We start from the raw sequence: 21,342 nt of genomic DNA, 5'->3' as shown, positions 1-21,342 counted from the left end.
AGTAGTGGGATTGCTGGGTCGTATGGTAGTTCTATTTGTAGTTTTTTTAAGGAACCTCCATACTGTCACAGCCCCTTCTAAAGGAAAGCCAACCAGCCACCAAGACTTGTCTCTGTACAAAGAGCACCTGATTAGCTTTTCTTTTCCTTCATTTGTAAGTGTGAAAGACAAAACAAATCTTTACCATAAATTTGAGGAAAGCCCAGGTTCCAGTTACTAGGGCTACATAACAAATTACTCCATAATGCAGTGGTGTAAAACAACTATTTATTAGGCTCATGCATTCCGGGAACAGGAAATACAATAGGGCACAGCAGGGACTGCTCATCTCCACTCCCTGATAAATGGGGTCTCAGCAGAAGGCTGGAGTGTGAAATCATCTGAAGGCTCATTCGCACATGTCTGGCAGTTGATGCTACCTGGCTGCAAGAGACCTTGGCTGGGGCCATTAGCTGAAAACAGCCCTATGTAGCTCACCACGTGACCTGGGTCTCCTCAGAGAATGATGGCCAGATTCCAACACAGAACACTGAGAGAGACTCCAGAGGAAGACGAGAGTGAGAGCAAGAGAATGAACAGGCCAAAGCCATGCTGCCTCCTATGACCTGGTCCTACAAGTCCTGCAGTGTCACTTTGTCCTTGTTCTACTTATAGCGGCAGTCAAAAGGCCTATCCAATTTCAGAGAGAGGGAAATAGACCTCACTTCTTGATATGAGAGCAGCAAGGTTCTGGAAGCATTTGTGGGACCAGAAATACTGCTGTGACCATTTGGTAAAATGCAATCTTCCACACCTTCAACATGAAAGAAAGGGAGCAACAGAAACAAACAGAAAAAATATATATATAGACCTCAGGAGAATGAGAACTTAAATAATTGTTTATTGTCTATTAAAACTCACAATAAAAAACCACAATTTAAGAAGATACAGAAACTATCTTTTTTTTCCAGAAACTATCTTTTTAAAAGGATGTTATGAAAAGAGAACCAGAGACTTAAAATCAATTCTTAGAAATTAAAAATATGATACCAACATAAAATATTTAAATAGAAAAATTAAGAGAAATTTATAGACTTTACCAGAATCTAAAATGCAAAGACAGAAAATAGAAGAGAAATTATAAGAACCACAGAGATCAAGCCATGATTTTTGACTTCTGACAGACTAATAAGTGTTCCAGAAAGAGAAAAGAGGAAAAAAAACAGGAGGAAATGAGAATGAATTCTGAAGCGTCTATCGAGTATTATTGCACAAGGTAGAAAGGTTAATCCTCCGAGGCTTACCATCTACCTCATTTTGGTACTCTCCTACCACTGGTACTGAACTGAACTTCAAATAGTCTAAATTATAAACACTCAGTTGAAGAAAAGCATTTGAAAGCTAAATAGCTGTAGATTAAGACACTTCTAGAATTATTCCAATTTCCATTTCTTGCTACTTTAACCAATTTTCTTTTTGAAAAACTCTCTCATAGAGAGAAAATAAAATTCCCCAAACTCTGAAAGAAAATGCTGTATTGGAAATAGAATAGGCTATGAAGTTAGGCAGATCCTGAGTTCAAATTCTGACTCCAAAATCTACAAATATGTGACTCTGGGAAAATTTATTAATAACTCAGATCCTTAATTCATTATATATCCATAATTTATTATGCTATTTTATGTTAACTTTCCAGGTAATTGCAAGGATTACAGAAAATGTGTATAAAGCATCTAATCCATAGGAGTTATATTTTTAGCATGACTCAAAATCCTCATGAGAATCCACAGGTGTGAGAACCACATTCCCACTTTGCCTACATCAAAGAAACATTCTCTGAGCTAATGCTAGGATGACTGATGCCCCCATTGCCTGGTTTCATCTACTCCTTGTCTGTACTTCCAGTTACCAATTATGGGATTGATGTTTTTAAGGCGGAAGCCTGTTGCAATATGAATTCCGCAAACGTGAGGCAGATCAATAGGTTTTATTTCTAACACTGTGAACTAGAAAAGTATTCTCATCTGAGATTCAGTCATAGATGGAAGAAGAAAAGCTGGGGTGATTCTGTTTCCTGCTTCCATGCCATGAGAGGAGAAACTTGAGAGAGTAAGACAAAAAAAGAGAAAAAGCAAATTCCTCCAACTTTTCTCGAAGTATAGTAAATGGATTACCACCATCCAAGTCTGAGAACCCAGGAGGAAAGGAAACATTTTAACAGCAGACTGGCCTAAAGTCTCAAAGCCATGCATGTAATGACTATCTCATAATAGTACTGTGAGGTATGATAGGACTCAGACAATGATTTGGCCACTAGAGGCTGTCAGAGTAAATTAGAATTCACTATTCCAGTCAAGGTGCGATGATGAATCTAGGGATAAATAGTAAAGAATTAGTAAGAAAGATATCTAATTGTACACAGATATTCGTTCCTTAAAAGAGTTTATACAATAGAAATCAGCCAGCTCCCTTCATGAACTTTCTCCGTTCAGCAATTTTTATAAAAAATTTTTCTTAATTGCAAAGAAAGAAAATCTGTGAAATCTGGATCTTACTAAAGCACAGGCTTTGTAAATTCAGACCGTAAGTGAAGCAAAGCACTTGCCACCACCCGGGGGCAGCATACCATCAACTGTTGGAAGCGACCAAAGGGCAAAGAGCCAACAAAAGACTTAACATGCAAACGACAAAGACCACACCCAAAACATGTCATAGAATAGGTTTCTAACAATATGCATTCCTAAATATATTCAGATATACATACATGTATAGCTTATATATTTACATAGACATATATATAAGTAGAAATATATAATTATATATAAAATTATACTGTTATAAATTGTATTTTATATCTGTATAATACATATAATTTATATATAATGAAATATATGACTATATAATTAGTATATATAATGTAATTTACACATACATGAAATATATGTAATTTATTTTTATAAAGTATATAATTGTATAGTATGTTATGTATATACATATAACTGAGCATATGTATATATACATGTATGTATGCATGTATATAGGTATAATATATATGGATATTATTGAAAATGGAAAAGCCAATGTTACTTTTTATCTACTAAAATGGGAATTTTGAAAATAAACTGTACAATTTCTTCTTGTAAAGCTCAAGAAAAAATTTTCTCTACCATGTAGCTTAATTCAGAATATTATTAAAAGGCTTGATAAGGGTAAATCAGATTCATCACTATTGAGTTTTCCTTAAGTGGGCAACATATGACAGGTGATAGGAATGTGCATATTTTCAAGTGTAGAAGTAATAATATCTGTCCTAAAACTAACCTAAGAATGAATTTGTGAAAAGGCAAATACTTTTTTACTCTGTCATGGAAATATTCTTATAATACACAAAGAAAACATAGCACTTATCAACTTTCCCTTTAAATAGGTGTGAAGCATTTTATTTTTCTTAAATATATGAAAATTTCCTGCTGTGACAAATTAATATTACAATCTTTCAACAGCAACAGTCTTTAAACCTATTAAGGTCCCAAAGAGAAGCCTTTTAAGCAATATTAACAAATGTAGTTTCCTTTACATAAAGCAACTTCATCATATATATTCCCAAGTCCTCTGCAGATATTTTTGTTTCTTCATATATAAAAATAAACAATAATACTTATTTCTAACATGTTATAACTGTTAAAATAATATGAAGTGCCTTACAATGTGTCTAACTGAAGTATATGCTCAGAAATGTTAGTTCTTCCTCTTTTCTAAAACTACACTATAAATAGCAAACTAACTTTACATAAAATTATGTGAATAAAAAACATCTGTGTGGGGGGAATTCGTTGTTCCTTTTTACGCTCGGTGCAAAATAAAACAGTATACCTTTCCTTATCTGCCAAACCGGCAAAGCTTCCTAGCTTTGATTTGTTGTTACTGGTGTTTTCTGGACAATACGTAATGATACCTAAAGCTGATGAGAATGGAGTCAAGCAGGTGCTCTTATACTCCCCCCTGCACATGTATATACCTGAAGCAAACACAGGTTCTGAAAAAATACTCACAGCTTTAAAGACATACACACCTTCCCAGGAAGTCTGGGACTACCCTGGTGGGCCAGTGGTAGAGTATGCCTTCCAATGCAGGGGACACATGCTCGATCCCTGGTCGGGGAATTAAGATCCCACATGCCGCTGCGCAACTAAACTCGCGTGTCACAACTACTGAGCTCATGCGCCTCAACTAGAGAGCCCACGTGCTGCAAACTACAGAGCCTACGCGCTCTGGAGCCCACACCACAAGTAGAAAAGGTCAAACCCACATGCCACAACTAGAGAGAAGCCCATGTGCTGCAACGAAGACCCAATGCAGCCAAATAAATATATATATATATTTTTTTTTTTTAAAGACATACACACCACTTTAAAGTATCTATATCTTTTGACCCAATAAATCTACTTCTTGAGCTCTACCTTGAGAATATAATCAGCTCTATGATCAAACACTTAAGTGTAAGATGTTCATCTTAATTTTTAATAGTGAAAAACGGACACAATCTGAATATCCAACAACAGGAAAATCATTAAATACATTTCAGCACATTCATGTGATGGAATATTATATGGCTCATTAAAATAATGTTTTAGGAAATTCCCTGGTGGTCCAGTGGTTAGGTCTCCGTGCTCCCACTGCAGGGGTTCGATCCCTAGTAGAGAACTAAGATCCCACATGCCGCATGGCACGGCCAAAAAAAAAAAAAAAAAGCCATTTTATTTTTAAAAATAACATTTTAAAATCATCTTAAATGTCAATCCCATTCACCCAGTTGCTGAAGTTCGTCCTTGATTCACCTCTTTCATACTTCACATCTAAATCATTAGAAATTCTGTAAGTTTTATTTTCAAAATGCAAATAAATCCAGAATCTCACCACTCTTTACTCCTACCAACCCATTCTAAACCACCATCATCTCTGGTCTAGATTATACTGTTAGTCTCTAACTGGTCTCTCTGTTTCCACTTTTGCCTGACTACAATCTATATTCCAATACCTGCTTGTATGATGTAAGTGTAAACACTGTCACTCTGCCCCCAAAAACAAAATATAAAACTGTATGTACAGCACACTTCCAGTTTTATTTGCCAAAATATTCTTAATGGTTATATATGGTTGATGATGGGATTACATACAAATTATCTCTGTTTCTTCTGTGTTTTTAAAGTTTTTCTTTCTGAGAACATGTTTAATCAGAAAAAGTAAACTAAGATAACGTTTATAAAAAAATTTTATACAAAGTTGAACTGCATGATTCAAAATATTTTAAGTAATATTTAAAATATAATCTAAGCAAAAGTTAGCACTTGATTAAGAAACATAACCCTAATCTCAAATTATAATTCATTGAGGACAAATTTAAACATGGAAAAAAGTACATTAAAATTACATATGAGTACTTGTACTTTGAAAAAAGGAAAATGTCATAATAAATTTAAAAGAGATGTTTTTTTACATATTTTTCTGTTGTGTTCAGTCTTACAAAAATGGAAAAACCTTTTTTTGTAAATCTTCTAGCTTCTAGCTTGAATCTTCTCTGTTAAATTATTATTTTTTAAAAAATTATCTGAGAGCTGTTGTTTTCTTAGTTCTTTTTTCTCTGACCTTGAAATATAATTGACTACCCTATAGGTCTCAATGGTGTAAGTCATTAGGACGATAAAAAAAATATGGGATTAAAGTAAAAAATAAGACTTTTAAATTAAGTAATGATGTTAATAATCCTACTTTATGAAAATGGGTAATAGGATAGATGTTAATTATTATTATAATCAGGATTCATCAACTAAACAATGTTTAAATTTTTGAAAGTAAATGAACTTGAGGGCTCTTTTGTTTAAAAGATTACTAGAGAAAATATGGTTATTTATTCAAAAATATGACTTCATTGCAACATTCACATTCTATAACCTCAGAGTATGGCAAATAATGTTATTAATAATACAGGACCTCCCTGGTGGTGCAGTGGTTAAGAATTCTCCTGCCAATGCAGGGGACATGGGTTCGAGCCCTGGTCCGGGAAAATCCCACATGCCGCGGAGCAACTAAGCCCGCGAGCCACAACTACTGAGCCCACACTCCTAGAGCCCGTGCTCCACAACAAGAGAGGCCACTGCAAAGAGAAGCCTGCGCACTGCAATGAAGAGTAGCCACCACTCACTGCAACTAGAGAAAGCCCATGCACAGCAACGAAGACCCAACGCAGCCAAAAATAAATAAATAAGTTAATTAATTTTTTAAAAAACGCTGCACACTCATACCCCTGAAAAATTAAGGCTTCTCAATAAACTGGTTATACATGCATTAAAAATAAAAAAAACAATAATAATACAAAGGTTAGGATACTCAAATAAAAAGAAGGTAAATTTCACAAAATGTGGACTTTGCCACAATTACTCCAACTCCAAAATATCTCTGTAAATTATTCCATGTGAAATCTGAAAAACATACCTTTTTTTCTTCTTTCCCATAGTGTAAGCATAATTAAGTTTTGAGAATGGAAAATAATAAAGTACAGAGTTCATTTTCTATTAAAATAGAGACATGAGCAAGAAAAAGCCAAAGCAGCTGCAAGAAGGTGAGGGATGACAGGGAGCGAGGAAGAGGCACAAGCCCTAAGACTCTGTGAGGCGGATACAGCTCTGGGAGAGGAAAAACAAGATAGCAGAAGTTAGCAGAGGACAGAAAATGACGACCAACAAGAACTTATGATCAAGGACTTGGGTCAGAGTTAGACAAAGGAACTAGTATTTGGGAGACTTGCTGTGAATAAATCTTTATTTTTCTCCCATAAGTCATTCTCTCTCAACCAATGTCTAGCATTTTGCATGGACAAAATTACAAGATTGTGACAGTTCCAGAGAGCTTAAGATTTTGTAAAAGAGTTTCAGAAGTTCTCATCCATTGTCATTTCAATTCTATCACCAATCATTAGGATGTAGGAAATTTTTTTCAATTAAATTCAACATATTCTCCACAAAGCTAAGTATTGTGCTTTCCACAATAAAGGCTCAAATATATGTATCAATTAATTAGATTATCAGAACTTATTTTTTAAGAAATATAAATCAGGAGGTGATTTTTTAAATGCTACAGGAAGATTATTTGCTTTATTAAATAATCCTATAAATATAAAAATATGTTAAAATTTTCTATAAATAATAAACACATCTAGTGTGTTTCCAATGTAATTGAAAGTTATAAGAATTTAATAGATAGCTAACTTTTCCCAAGAAAAATTAAGGAACAACGATAGCTATAGCTTTGTTCTAATCCTAAGTGAATCAGTCATTTTTTTAATTAATTAATTGATTTATTTATTTTTAGCCATGTTGGGTCTTTGTTTCTGTGCGAGGGCTTTCTCTAGTTGCGGCGAGTGGGGGCCACTCTTCATCGTGGTGCGCGGGCCTCTCACTATCGCGGCCTCTCTTGTTGCGGAGCACAGGCTCCAGACGCGCAGGCTCAGTAGTTGTGGCTCACGGGCACAGTTGCTCCGCGGCATGTGTGATCTTCCCAGACCAGGGCTCGAACCCGTATCCCCTGCATTGGCAGGCAGATTCTCAACCACTGCGCCACCAGGGAAGTCATTTTCAATGTCAAACTTACTAGAGAGAGAGCAAAATTTAAAAATCTCTTTTCATATAAGCAATGTCGTCTCAGAAAAGTAATTATGTCATTCTGTTTCTGTATCTTTCCCCTTGCTTGCTATCAGTTCATAAACTATCATTTCCTAAACTTTTATTTATAGGAGTCTAATTACCCCATCAGCATATTATCTATGAGCCTATGGTCTATTTTGCTTTTAACATATTATGCAAACATCAACTATACACTCAAAGAAATGCATCATCAAATTACAATTTGTAGGCCAACGAGGAGAAACCAATTCACTATGGGGCCATGGAATGGATTTTCAGATGAGTCTAGTCCCAGGTTGGTACCAGCTACATGTATCAAAATTATTTAGGGAGGGGTTTCCCTGGTGGCGCAGTGGTTGAGAGTCCACCTGCCGATGCAGGGGACACAGGTTCGTGTCCCAGTCCGGGAAGATCCCACATGCCACGGAGCGGCTGTGCCCGTGAGCCATGGCCGCTGAGCCTGCACGTCCGGAGCCTGTGCTCCGCAACGGGAGAGGCCACAACAGTGAGAGGCTCGTGTACCACAAAAAAAAAAAAAAAAATTATTTGGGGAGATAAATGGGCTATTTCAGATGTTTTGTTTTTCAATATTTCTCTGTTACTAATAGAACTGGTTAACACTAGGAAAATTATCCCTTTCCTAAGGAATACCTCAAGTGCCAAAAGGAATACCACAAATGTCAATACCATGGCATTCCCAAGGCCTTCCATTCACTGAAACTGCAAATCACATGTCCCTCCTCTAAAATTTAATTATCCTGACCAATTATTCCACTGTATACGCAAGTGCAAACAGTAACTCTATTATTTGACTAAATTCAATAAAAAGTTATTGAGTTGCGGGTATGCACCAGAACTAGATCTACCTTGGCCCTGTCAGGAATTCAGTCTCCTTACTCAAACCTATAATACCTTTAAAAATGACACAAATCTAATGCCCATCAGTAGACAAATAACTAAATAAATGATGAATTATTTACAGTATGGAATTCTAAGCATCAATTAAAATGATAAATGAATAGACCGTTTAAGGCTTACTGTTTAAGACTTAAACAGTATAAGGTTATTTTAGTCCAGATTTGTGATTTCTTGGCAACACCAAAGTTGGTAGGCTTTTAATTTGTTTGATTCCAGTCAGTGCCATGTGCCAATAAATACAAGATTCTTTCTTGGAGACATCCTCACTACTGGTTTTCCTGTTTCCACATAGCCATTTGTGCACACAGGTATAGTGTGTATACTTGAACTTAATGGTTGTTATCTTGAGGCCATCTAAGATAGCAGGTTAGAATAAGAAAGCCATACCCCTAATTTGTTCTTTGCCATGAGACTTAGTCATAATCAGCTCCTTCTAGGCCCCAGATTTCTAGACTCACTCTCTCTTCCCTTTTATTTATGCTCATAAGACAACTAATTCTTTCCTGAGTTCCTTTCTTTCTTGTAATAGCTTGTTCAAAGCAGAATGTCAAAGCCAACACATACCATTAATTCTTTCGAACCACTTCCCCTACAACTATAGGGGAAGTTTTCTTCCTAAATTATCACAAGTACAGTTTTATCAAATGTTGCCACAGCTTAATATGAATTTCTACCTTTACACCTCTGATATCAATTTCCTCACCACAAACTACCTCATCTCTATGTCAGTGCCTCATACTTTTAGGTATTGTCACAGCAGCAACCCATTTTAAGGTGCACTTTTCTGTATTAGCTCCTGCAAGTATTTTATCCACAGGTTCACTCTCTCATTAAAGTAACACTTTATTTCAGTTTTTCACCTACTCCATTAATATAGAGTGTCTACCATTAAATAGAAGCTGAGTTCTATTAAACATAAAAATATGAAAGGCAGGATCCCAGATAAAATGCTTAGTTTAAGTAGTTACGAAATTTAAACACAAGCTTACTTTAAGTCAAGAAAAAAAATACATTAGATGCATAGCTTTTGTTGTTTTACAAACTATCCATATTAAATAAAGAAATGTTGCCTAACAAAACTGCCTCAGAAGTATAGTAGCACTAAAGGTACTATCGACCAGGTCAACAATATAAAATATCTCAGGAAAAGATTAGGGGAATGGGGAAAAAATTAAAATAAACAAATCTTTAACTTGTTCTACTTTTTTCCATACGATGTTTCCATATTCATTTGTCTATAGTCCCAACAATAGAGAGATGTGCTATATCTAACTAATTATAGTTCCTGCCTTCAAAGTACGTCCCCTTCACTGACTTAAGAGTTCTTAGAGAACTTTATAACTATTAAACTAGTTCTATTCATTCAAGATCAGCAATAGGAAGAGCTTGTCTCTCCTAAGCCCTTTGGCTCTAAAAGGTTTCTGCCTAATGGAAAGAATATTACAGTTAAGTTTCGATTTCCATGCCTAAAGGGTCTGCTAAAGGCTTAGATGCACCTGTCCTCTACACCAGCTCTGTCCAATAGAACTTTCTGTGATGACAGGTATTTTCTATATCTGTGCTGCGAATACGGCAGTCACTAGCCACATGAGGCTAGTGCACACTTGAAATATAGATAGTGTGACTGAGGAACTGAATTTTTAATTTTAATTAATTTAATTAGCCACATGTGGCTAGTGGCTACCATGTTAGTGTAGCTCCAGATGCTAGACTCAGTTACATCTATTGGAAATACTACTCATTAAAAATACGCTTATGCTGATTCTCAGCTACATGTAACAGGTTCATAGCTTTTGTCTCACTTCAATACCTACTCCATCAATCTGGGTAACCTGAAAGATAATATGGGCAACACATCTAAAAATATGACCTCTCCATTTCCTTGGCCTCTTCATGGCCTCTACTTAACCCCATTCCATACTCAAACTCTGAACCTTATTATCCCATAACTTGTTCTGCCTCCAAAAGCACTGATTCAGGTAGCCTGCTCTCTGATATCAAACAAATACCCTTTCATATTTACTATTTAACCATAATGATCAGTCTCAAAGGGGCCCTCCAATTATATTTCTACTGGCACATTGGTCATATTTCTATGGTTGACTTGGTCTCCCTACCCTCTACAATGACTATTTCAAATCTACTCTACTCTCCAACTGCCTTCCTCCTCCAAATTCCCTCCATATTCAAAGTGTATCAGTTTGCCTCCTTCACAAAGAAAGAAGCATCAGTGAGAAAGTTTACTAATAACTGCCCTCATCTAACCATCCCTTTTTCTACATATATAATAAGGAGGTGTCCCTTCTATCTAAAGCCAACCCTCCACTTGTACTCTGGCTCTTATCTTTCCCAGGTCTTCTCAAGAACTTTACACCAGTGGTTCTCAGAGCGTGGTTACCCATAAGGTAAAGTACTGAATACTTCCCAGAAATAAAGACATGTACTACACAAAATGTTAAAGGAAGTTCTTGAAGCAGAAGGAAAATGATACTAGATGAAAATATAAGTCATAAAAAGGAAATATGGTTCAAATATGGTAAATATGTGGGCATTGATGAAAGACAATTGTTTGCTTATTTTAATTTCTTTAAAAATCTACTATTTAGGGACTTCCCTGGTGGCGCAGTGGTTAAGAATCCACTTGCTGATGCAGTGGACATGGAGTTGAGCCCTGGTCCAGGAAGATCTCACATGCCGCATAGCAACTAAGCCCATGTGCCGCAACTTCTGAGCCCGTTCTCTAGAGCCCGCGAGCCACAACTATTGAGCCTGTGAGCCACAACTACTGAGCCCGTGTGCCACAACTACTGAAGCTCACATGCCTAGAGCCTGTGCTCCACAACAAGGGAAGCCACCACAATGAGAAGCCCACACACCGCAATGAAGAGTAGCCCCCGCTCGCCACAACTAGAGAAAGCCCGTGTGCAGCAACAAAGACCCAAAGCAGCCAAAAATAAATAAATAAATAAATTTATTTTAATCTACTATTTAAAGCAAAAATAATAACAATGAATTGAGAGATTTATAACATATGTAAAAGTAAAATCTATGACAACAACAATGAAGAGAAAAGGAGAGGAGAAATAAAAGTATAATGCTATAAGATTCTTATGTTACACATAAAGTGGTATAATATCATTTGAAGACAGATTGCGCTAGGTGAAGGAAGCATATTATAAACACTAGAGCAACACCTAAAAAATAAAACGAAGAGGAATACCTCATTAGCCAATAGCAGAGGTTTTTTTTTTTTTAAGTTCTGAAAAATACTCAATACCTCTAAAGGGCTAGGTGGTAAATATTTTAGGCATTGCAGGCCATATGGTCTCTGTTTCAACTCAAAGACTCTAAGACAAAAGCAGCTATAGACAATATGTAAATAAATGGGCATGGCAGCATTCCAATAAAACTTTATATACAGATGGTGGGCTAGATTTGACCTTGGGTGATACTTTGCTGATCTCTGACCTAATAAATTTACCCCTTAATAGCTAGAAAAAGAAGAGATAAACTAACCCAAAGTATACATAAGAATGGAAATAATAAAAATAAGAACAGAAACAAGTATCATAGAAAACAAACAATAGTGTAAGTTAACAAAGCCAAAATGTGTTCTTTGAAATGAACAACAAAACTGATAAACCTCTAACTAGAGAAAAAAAAGAGAGAAAGAAAGATCACAAATTACCGGTTTAGAAATAAATGAGGGATTAACACAACAGATCCTACAAACATTAAAATGATAATAATGAGGGAATTCCCTGGCGGTCCAGTGGTTAGGACTGTGTGCTTTCACTGCTGAGGGTGCAGGTTCAATCCCTGGTTGGGGAATTAAGATCCCACAAGCCGTGCAGCATGGCCAAAAAGAAAAGAAAAAAGAAAAAAAAGCGTAAGAATGAAGTATTATAAGCAACTTTATACCAATAAATTTGATGTCTTACACAAAACTGACAAGCTTCTTCTAAAATTTGTATGGAAATTCAATGGACTTAAACTGCCAAAACAATTTTTGGAAAAAAAAAAGTGCAAAACTTACAGCACCTCAAAGATATGAACTATAAGACTTCCTATAAAGGCACAGTAAATTAAACAATATAGAATTTGCATAAAGACAGACATACAGATGCCTGAAACAGAAATAAAGTCCAAAAGTAAATAAGTAAACACACACAGTGATTTTCAATATAGGGGCCAAGGTAACTGTAGAGAGAAAGGATCATCTTTTCAACAAGTAGCACTGGAACAACTCAACATCTATTCAACCCTTACATCAAACCATATATAAAAATTAACTCAAAATGAATCACAGACCTAAAGGTAAAAGCTTAAAAAATAAATCTGCTAAAGGAAAACACAGGCAAAAATCTTTCTGCATCAGAGTAGGCAAACATTTCTTATGTAAAAGATAAAAATGAACCGTAACATTTAAAACTCTTCAAAATTTAAAACTTCTTCTACTTGAAAGATACTGTTAAGAAAATGAAAAGGCAAATCATAGAATGGAAGATAATATTCTCAATACACACCTGACAGAAGACTTGTACACAGAAAATAGAAAGAATTCTTGCAACGGAAAAAGAAAACAAACAACCCATAGTTTAAAATATCAAATGACTGGAACATGTATTTCACAAGGAAGACATATGAATGACTAATAAGTATACTAAAAGACGCTTAACATCATTAGTCATCAGTGAAATGCAAAATAAAACCAAAAAAGATACCACTACTCACCCACTAGAACAGATAAACTTAAAAAGACTGACAGTGCCAAGTACTCGCCAGGATACGAAGCCGATGGGACTCATATTCCACTGCTATTGGAAATGCAAAATCGTGCAGCCCTTTTGGAAAAAGACTTTGGCAATTTCTTAAAATTTTAAACGTACTCTTACCATACAACCCAGAATTTCCACTCCTAGGTATTACCCAAGAGTAGTCAAAACATGTGTCCACATAGGGATCTGTACAAGAATGTTCTTAGCAGCTTTGTTCATAATAGCCCTAAATGAAAACAATCTAAATGTCTATCAACAGGTGAATGGATAAACAAATTGGTGTATATCCACGTAATGGAATACTATTCAATGATATAAAGAAACAACATAGATGAATCTCAAAAATGCTACCCCAAATGAAAGAAGTCAGATACAAATAGTACATATTGTCTGATTCCATTTATGTGAAACCCTAGTAAAAGCAAATCTAATCTAAAGTGATACTGGATAAGTGGCTGCCAGGATAGAGCAGGGAGAGTGTAAAAAAAAAAAAAAAAAAGGGAATTGAGTAGAAAGGAGTACAAGGAAAATTTGGGGGATAAAAAAAATGTCCTATATCTTGACTCTGGTGGTACTTAGACATATGTATACCTTTGTCAAAATGCACTGAGCCATGTATTAATATATTTTTTCCTCAGCTAACTTTCAATTCGCTAGTATTTTTTCACTAATGTCTACCCAACGTTCAAATCGTTCACTGAGTTTTTAATTTCAATGATTACATTTTCACCTCGTCTTATATCTACCCATACCTTATTAGAACATTTAAAAAACACTTCAAGTGTCTTTTAAAGCACCTGCCAGTACTTTAAGTATTCCTACCACCTCAGATGTAAATGTTCTCAATTGATGTGCAACTCATTTCTTTACATGTTTTGTAATATTGAATTTTGCATAAACGTCTTTTGTGTGTTCTGTGAGCTACAGAAGCATTCCTCACTGAATATTTTCAAGTTTACCTCTAAAAGGTCACGCTGGTTCTACAAGGATTGGACCATTTTGAAGATAATTTCTCAGCTAAATCCTTGGACATAAAAGTAGCATAAACTAAGAACCTACATCCACGTGTAGCACAGCCTGGGGTTCCAATTTCTTTGTGACTTTTTCCTACTCCGTATCCAGAGTAAATATCAAATCCCCTGTAGCTGGTAGGTAGGGGCTTTCTAGGCCACATTTTCATAGTAGGGCAGCCCTTCCAGACCCTAAGGTTCACACAGGCAGCTCTTTTCTAGTCCATAGGGCTTGAAGCCTAGATTTCCCTAATGTTATGATTATCAACTTCAGCCTCCAAATAGATTTGCACAGCCCAATGAGCCATTTAGACTTTACCTCCTCTCACCATTTGCTTTTAGATATCCTTTTTATTTCTAGTACATGAGCATTTTTCTCACTTTGTTTTAAGCTTGGCTATATACCCCACAATTCATTTGTTATATTTTATCCAGTTTCTACTCCACATGTTTGGAGTGAGAAGTCCTTTCATGATAGCAAAACCTTGATACCAAAAAGTGACAAGGACAGTATGAGAGAGATAAATTACAAGACGATTACGATTAGGAACACAGATTTAAAAGCCATAGGTGAAAAATTTTAAAACTGAGCACAGCAAAGTATTAAAAAAATGTTACCACAACCAAGTTGGGTTTATTTCAGGAATGCAACGCTGGCTTAACATTAGAATACTTAATAATGTAATAATTCAAGGGTCAGCAAACATTAGAGAGGAAATATTTTAGCCTTTGTATGTCACATGCAGTCTGTCACTTATTCTTCTTTGGTTTTGTTTGATTTTTCATTGTTTATGATCCTTTAAACACGTAAAAACAATTATCAGCTCACAAGCCATATAAACACAGGCTATGGGCCATAGTTTGCCAATTCCTGATATATTTCAACTTGCTAACAGAATAAGAGAGAAAAATCATATGATTATCTCAGTAGATGCATAAAAATGTATTGATAATATCCAACATCCATTTATGATTTTTTAAATTGTGCATAATCTAGGAAGATAACTCCCTTAACCCGATAAGGATTATCAACTTATAGCAATTTATAGCAACCTATACCAAACTTCCTTCTTAATGGAGAAATGTTAGAAAAATTCTTGTTAAGATTGAGAACAAGATAAGGATGGCTGTTGTCTCTACTTCTCTTCAGCATTGTGTCCTAGCCATTACAATAAGGAAGGGAAAGTAAATTAAAGGATTAAGATTTGGAAAGGAGAAACAAAACTGGTACTATAGAAGAAATAATATGATGGTCTACATAGAAAACCCTAGAAAGTACAGATAAAGTATTATTAGAATTTACAAAGAAGTTTAGCAATGTGGCTAAGTATAAGATTAATCTATCTCTTTATTCACAGGCCAGTTGTTTGGTTGAGTTTAGCTTGCAGAAGCTCTTGAAGAAACGTAATTAGGCAAGCTTCCTTCCAGAGAAAATTTCATCTTAGTTTCTACTTAGACACTACTGACCTGAAACCAAAACCCCAAAATGTAAACAGTGGTGTTGTTAGATAAGTTATGAATAACTTGTTTTCTCTTTTGTATTTTCCATATATTCTATTCCTGATCTTATTTTATTTTTATACAGAAGCAGCAGCAATACAGTTTATTTTTTAAAAGAAGTTATACACAGGACACACAAAAAAACTATTTGTTTAAGTATTATTGAAAAGCACAAAAGAATATTCATCAAGCATATACTTACTTTTCAAACAGTATCTTAATTAATTCTCATAAAAATTCTGTAGCTTTAAGTATTATGATGCCTAATTTTGCAGAAGAGGAAACTGAGGCTCAGAAAGGTTATTTGCCCAAGTGACAGTTCTGGGATTTGAATTTGAAAATACTTGTTCCAAGGCCAGTGCTTTTTCCACTGAACCACGCTGCCGCCCACAAGAGAGCGTTTTCACATTACCTGCTAGTTCTAACTAAGAGATAGTAATTAAACAATTACCTGCTAGTTCTAACTAAGAGATAGTAATTAAACAATTCTCCACTCTCGACAACAATATTTAAGCTACTGACATTTTAAAGAAATTAATATGAACAGCTTTATCTGCTGATAGATACTATACCTAAACTCAACTACAAGCTATTTCAAAAAGAAAAGACTCTAATATGAGTTAAATGCTTTTTCAAAGCATGGCTAATTACTTTATCTATTAATGGGACATGAAGCATAAAAATGTTGTCTAGTGACCAATATAATTATAAAAATGATCAACCTGACTAGCAATCAAAGAAATAAAATTCAAGTAACAATGATATATTGATCAAATTGGCCAAAAAAAATTTTAATAGTAATAGCCAGCTTGGGTAAAAAGTGAAATTCTCATGCATTTTAGGAGAGAATGTAAAAATCTGCTGTAGGTCAGTTGATAATATTTACACTTTAAAACATATGTGGCTATAGACCTAGTAATTCTTTACCTAGGAATTAATCCTGAGGAACTAATTGCAATATGTGTATAAAGATTTAGCTACAAGGCTGCTTATCTTAGAATTACTTATAATAGCAAAAAAGAAAAAAATAATAAAGAAAAGGAAACTGAAATAAATCTAAATCTACCTAATTAACCTAAGAACTTCGGTTAATGATTTTTAATACATTTTTTAAAAAACTAAATCCCGGTTTCAACATTTACAGGTGAGGAGACCCTGAGCAAGTCCACTGAACTCTCTCAATTTCATCGAAAGGAGTGAGAACAATAATAGTACCAATTTCATACCGGTAGTTTAAGAATGAAACAAAACAATTCACGTAGAGACTGCAGCACAGAGCTTGGCCTATGTATTCTGTCCATCAGTAATATAGTTAATGTTGTGATTAGGAAGGCAGATATAAAATCTGATTCCCTAGATTTGTAACTTACTAGTGGTTGTGCAAGTTATGTGCCTCTCTGTATCTCAGTTTTCTCTTCTATGAAATGAGAATAATCCCATAGAGTTTGTGTGAGGATTATATGAGATAAGTATTTAGAAAGTATTTAGCACAGTGCTTGGCAAACAGTAAGCTCTCGACAAATTTTGACTTTTATTTTAAGCATTTGTATTAGTATTGAATAAATATATATTATTTTTATAATAAATTATATACCAACTCGGAGTTGTTTACTGTATTAGGTATGTCCCCTGCATTGGCAGGTTGATTCTTAACCACTGCGCCACCAGGGAAGTCCCATCCTTATAAGTTCTTACAGAATAAAATTTCATATCTTGGGATTTCTTCCCTGTTCAAGAGATGTACATGATTCCCTCAAAGACCCAAACCTGGAAGAAATAAACCCTTATGCAAGGGATGTTTTCCTACCTTAACAGCTTCTCCAAGAGTTTGGTTTTTGTCAGCTTCCTCACTGGAATGTAATTCAAGCCTATAATTCAACTCCTGTAGTTGCTGTGCCTGCTCATTCAATAGCATTTGAGCCTGCTGTTCCCGTAGTAATGCATTATTCAATTCTTCACATGCACTTGCAAACTTCTCATGGGTGATCAATTTCTGAACAAAGAAAAAAATTTTAATTATAAGCTAACTGTATTGTTGTATCATTTAATCTTCAGAACTCTATTTGCTAACATAAAGAGAATACAAACATTTCTAAATATCTGATAGATGACAAAAGTACAATTCATTTTTCTTAATTTCCTAAGTCAAGATAAAAAACATCACTCTGATTTTTTTTCTTTTTTTTTGGCCGTGCCATGCAACATGCAGTTCCCCAACCAAGGATCGAACCCATGCCCCCTGTAGTAGAAGCGTGGAGGCTTAACCACTGGACCACCAGGGAAGTCCCACATCACTCTGATTTTTAAAGCACAACAGCTATACTCCCAAAGTTATAATTTTTAGTCAAATAAAATCTCAGGAAATATTCACGTTCTAAGTAAATCCATAACGCTCGGTTTAAATCTTGATACATGAGCACTTTTTATAAAGATAACGATGTGGGAATTAAAGCTTTTAACAAGTTCAAATGCTTTTAAAGGATTACCTGAAAGTCTGTGTTCAGTGTATGCTACCATTCAGGTTTCCCTGGTCAAACTACCCTCTCCTTGGAGAGTCCTTACCACACCATACCTCTCTCACTCCCACCACCACTCACGCTATTGCCATCTTCTTGTATTTTCTTCACAGCCATTATCATTATCTAAATTCACCTTAGATAGTTGTTCACTTTTTTACTGCCTGTCCGCACCCTTCCACCAACCACACATTTAAGGATGTGAGCTCCACAGGGCAGAGACCTCCTTCAGCTTGCTCACCCACCACACAGAGGAGTGCCTGGCATTCAGTAGCTTCTCAGTAGGTATTTGCTGAATAAAAGAATATCTATTCATATATAAACACCTGCCAATAAAACTCTGCACAACTTTTACAATATCATGACTGCATCTGCTCTGGAATAACTGACAGTTCTAGAGAGGGGCCATCTCTTAAGGGGTATGGAATCCAGGACAGGACATACTTGTATTATCTCCTGTGCAAAACTCTTAAACAAACAAAAATTAGTTACAACAAATGGCAAGAGACACCTTGATCTTGAGGTACAAAGAACAGAAATGTTTCACAAATGGTAGGTAACCTGAGAAATATATGTGGAAAACTAAAGGAAACCATGCAGGTCTCTTAATCACACTAAGTGTATATAAATCTATTTAAGACTGATAACTTTCCCATTGTTGAAAAGAATTGGAGGTGTCAACTTTTTAACATCCCTCTATTCGCTAATGGCACAGCACTTCTCTGGGTCTTGTGAACAAGTATTTTTGTACTTCTTCTACCTTTTACTTGTTATTCTGTTTTAAATTACCATCAGAACCATCTTGCCATCAGAACATTCTGTTCTTTGCAATCTACTTGGCCTCTATAAATGAAGATCCCCGTCATTTTGCAGGACTTCTTCCCACTCTTCCAAAATTTCTCCTTTACCTAAAAACTTAGCAAATGTTAGCCTTTCTCTTGTCCATATATCCCTCCCAGAGACTGGCGCAATTCTGTTCACTCTTCTGTGACTAAATAGGGTCAAACAAGTACAGCAATGCAGAATAAGAAACAGATAGTGTGTGAAAGCAGTTGTAGGGAGCTAATAAACCAAAAACAATAAAAAGATCATGGGAGTTAGCTATTAAAGTACAACTGTCAGTAGATGATCATGGGAGTTAGCTATTAAAGAACACCTGTCAGTAGATGAACATGATATTCCAAAACAGTGCAGGTACTAAATCGCTTTTGGTGGGCAGGATGTGTCCCTTTATGTTACAATTTTAGATGAACTATAACAAGCTATTTTGTTTGCCTCCTGTATACTTTGCCTGAAATAAATGAAAGATGATGGTTGCAGGCACACTCCCTGATTTTTAAAGAGGGAAACAGCATCATTTTCCCATCTATTCTGTTTTTAGTAAAACGATCCTTTATTAACATAGCTGGATATGAACATTAACCACTTTAGTGAAGTGGTTAAAAGTTTGCGTTTTGGAGTCAGAATACCGAGGTTCAAATCCTGTCATTTCCACATACTAACTGTGTGACTTTCGGCAAGTTACTTAGCTGTTCTGTGCCCTACATTTCCTCATCTGTTAAAAAAAAAAAAAAACAATGGATAATAATATTATTGAATTATTATTGATATGAGAGGACTAAATGAATCAACACCTTAAAGGGCTTAGGGGCAGTGCCTGATACATGTTCAATATGATCATTAAATGTTAGAAATCATCACTTTATAACTTTATACTACATAATGGGATGTCAAATATAAAAATTACATACATCATTCCTTCAATTATTATTTCAATTAATCCTATTTTTATTTCTACACTTCAGTGGAAGAAATTCACACTAAACATTTCTTGGAACACGTTCTTTGCTCTTGCTGCGAGCCAGTTACTCAACCAAAGTTTATTTGCCATAGCAGTTAACCATCCTAACTACAGCTTAATCATTTTCTATACTTTCAGTCACAGTATACATTTTAACAGGGCTATAAGCTCTGCTGACACAATCAGTACTCCTTTAAGCATCTGGAATAAATCTTTTTTTTCAATGTTTTTTGAGATGATTTTAATGATGCTGTGCTTTTTATTTAATTGACACACAACACTGCTTAAGTTTAAGATGTACAATGTATTCATTTGATACACTTCTAACTTGCAAAACAATTACAGCCCTAGCTAGCTCTATTAAGTCACATAATTATTACTTCTTTTTTGTGGTGAGAACATTTAAGTTCTAGTCTCTTAGCAAATTTGAAATGTATAATACATTACTGTTGGGGAATTTTAGAAGGGAATTTTTCTAAAGAAAAAGCAATTCTATTAATGGGATTTGATTATTTGAAAAAGGAAACATAATAAAAAGTTAAGGAAAACAAACATATATATTTGCCCTGTGATATTTTATATACATATGTATATCATACATATTTTATATCAGAGGAGAACTCACCAAAGCCATAGTTTTTAAATCATATATACTTACTGACTGCTTAACTTCATTTAACTGCATCTGAAGACCCTGGGTTTTGTCAAGCTCCTTCTTCAGTTCATTCACATTTCGTTTCAGTTCTGTGACCTCTAAGCGTAGTGAGCGGCGCTCCACTTCTGCTGTGTGCAGTCTTTGTGTAAATCCAAATATTTGTTTCTGTAATGATGCTGTGCTTTTCTATTGTCAAATAAGAGCAATTTTACAAAAAGTCACTTCAGATTTACTAGTAAGTCCATAGCAATGGTCATTTTACCAAATTAAAGGTAACTTAGGTTATACAGAAAACAATACCAGCTCTTACTAAAACTTAAAGTGAAGGCTTTATTTTTTTATGTGACCAATAATTTGCCTTATATGAAATGAAAAATGAAGAAAAGAAATAATCTAGATGGCTAGAAAACAGAAAAGATAACTGTTGATGTCTCACACAATTCTGTTGCAGTATACTCGTACAGAACAGTTAATTCAGAACTCGTGCCAGAACTTTTGTATTTGGC

At 35.1% G+C, this 21,342-nt stretch overlaps 1 protein-coding gene across 1 annotated transcript in view; it reads right to left on the bottom strand.

The window, feature by feature from the left end:
* Positions 1 to 21,342, bottom strand: part of CCDC171 (coiled-coil domain containing 171) — a 356,794-nt gene that overhangs the window by 132,586 nt on the left and 202,866 nt on the right. The window contains exons 22-23 of the mRNA XM_027105900.1: positions 20,840 to 21,022; positions 17,672 to 17,857 (exon numbers count right to left, since the gene is read on the bottom strand). Of these exons, the coding sequence (XP_026961701.1) occupies positions 17,672 to 17,857; positions 20,840 to 21,022 (369 nt within the window). The remainder of the gene's footprint in view (positions 1 to 17,671; positions 17,858 to 20,839; positions 21,023 to 21,342) is intronic.

The sequence above is a fragment of the Aethalodelphis obliquidens genome, unplaced genomic scaffold (assembly GCF_003676395.1).
Source record: "Aethalodelphis obliquidens isolate GAN/ISIS:26980383/991018 unplaced genomic scaffold, ASM367639v1 scaffold7, whole genome shotgun sequence".
NCBI classification, from domain to species: Eukaryota; Metazoa; Chordata; class Mammalia; order Artiodactyla; family Delphinidae; genus Aethalodelphis; species Aethalodelphis obliquidens.
This window is presented reverse-complemented; position numbering and strand designations above follow the sequence as displayed.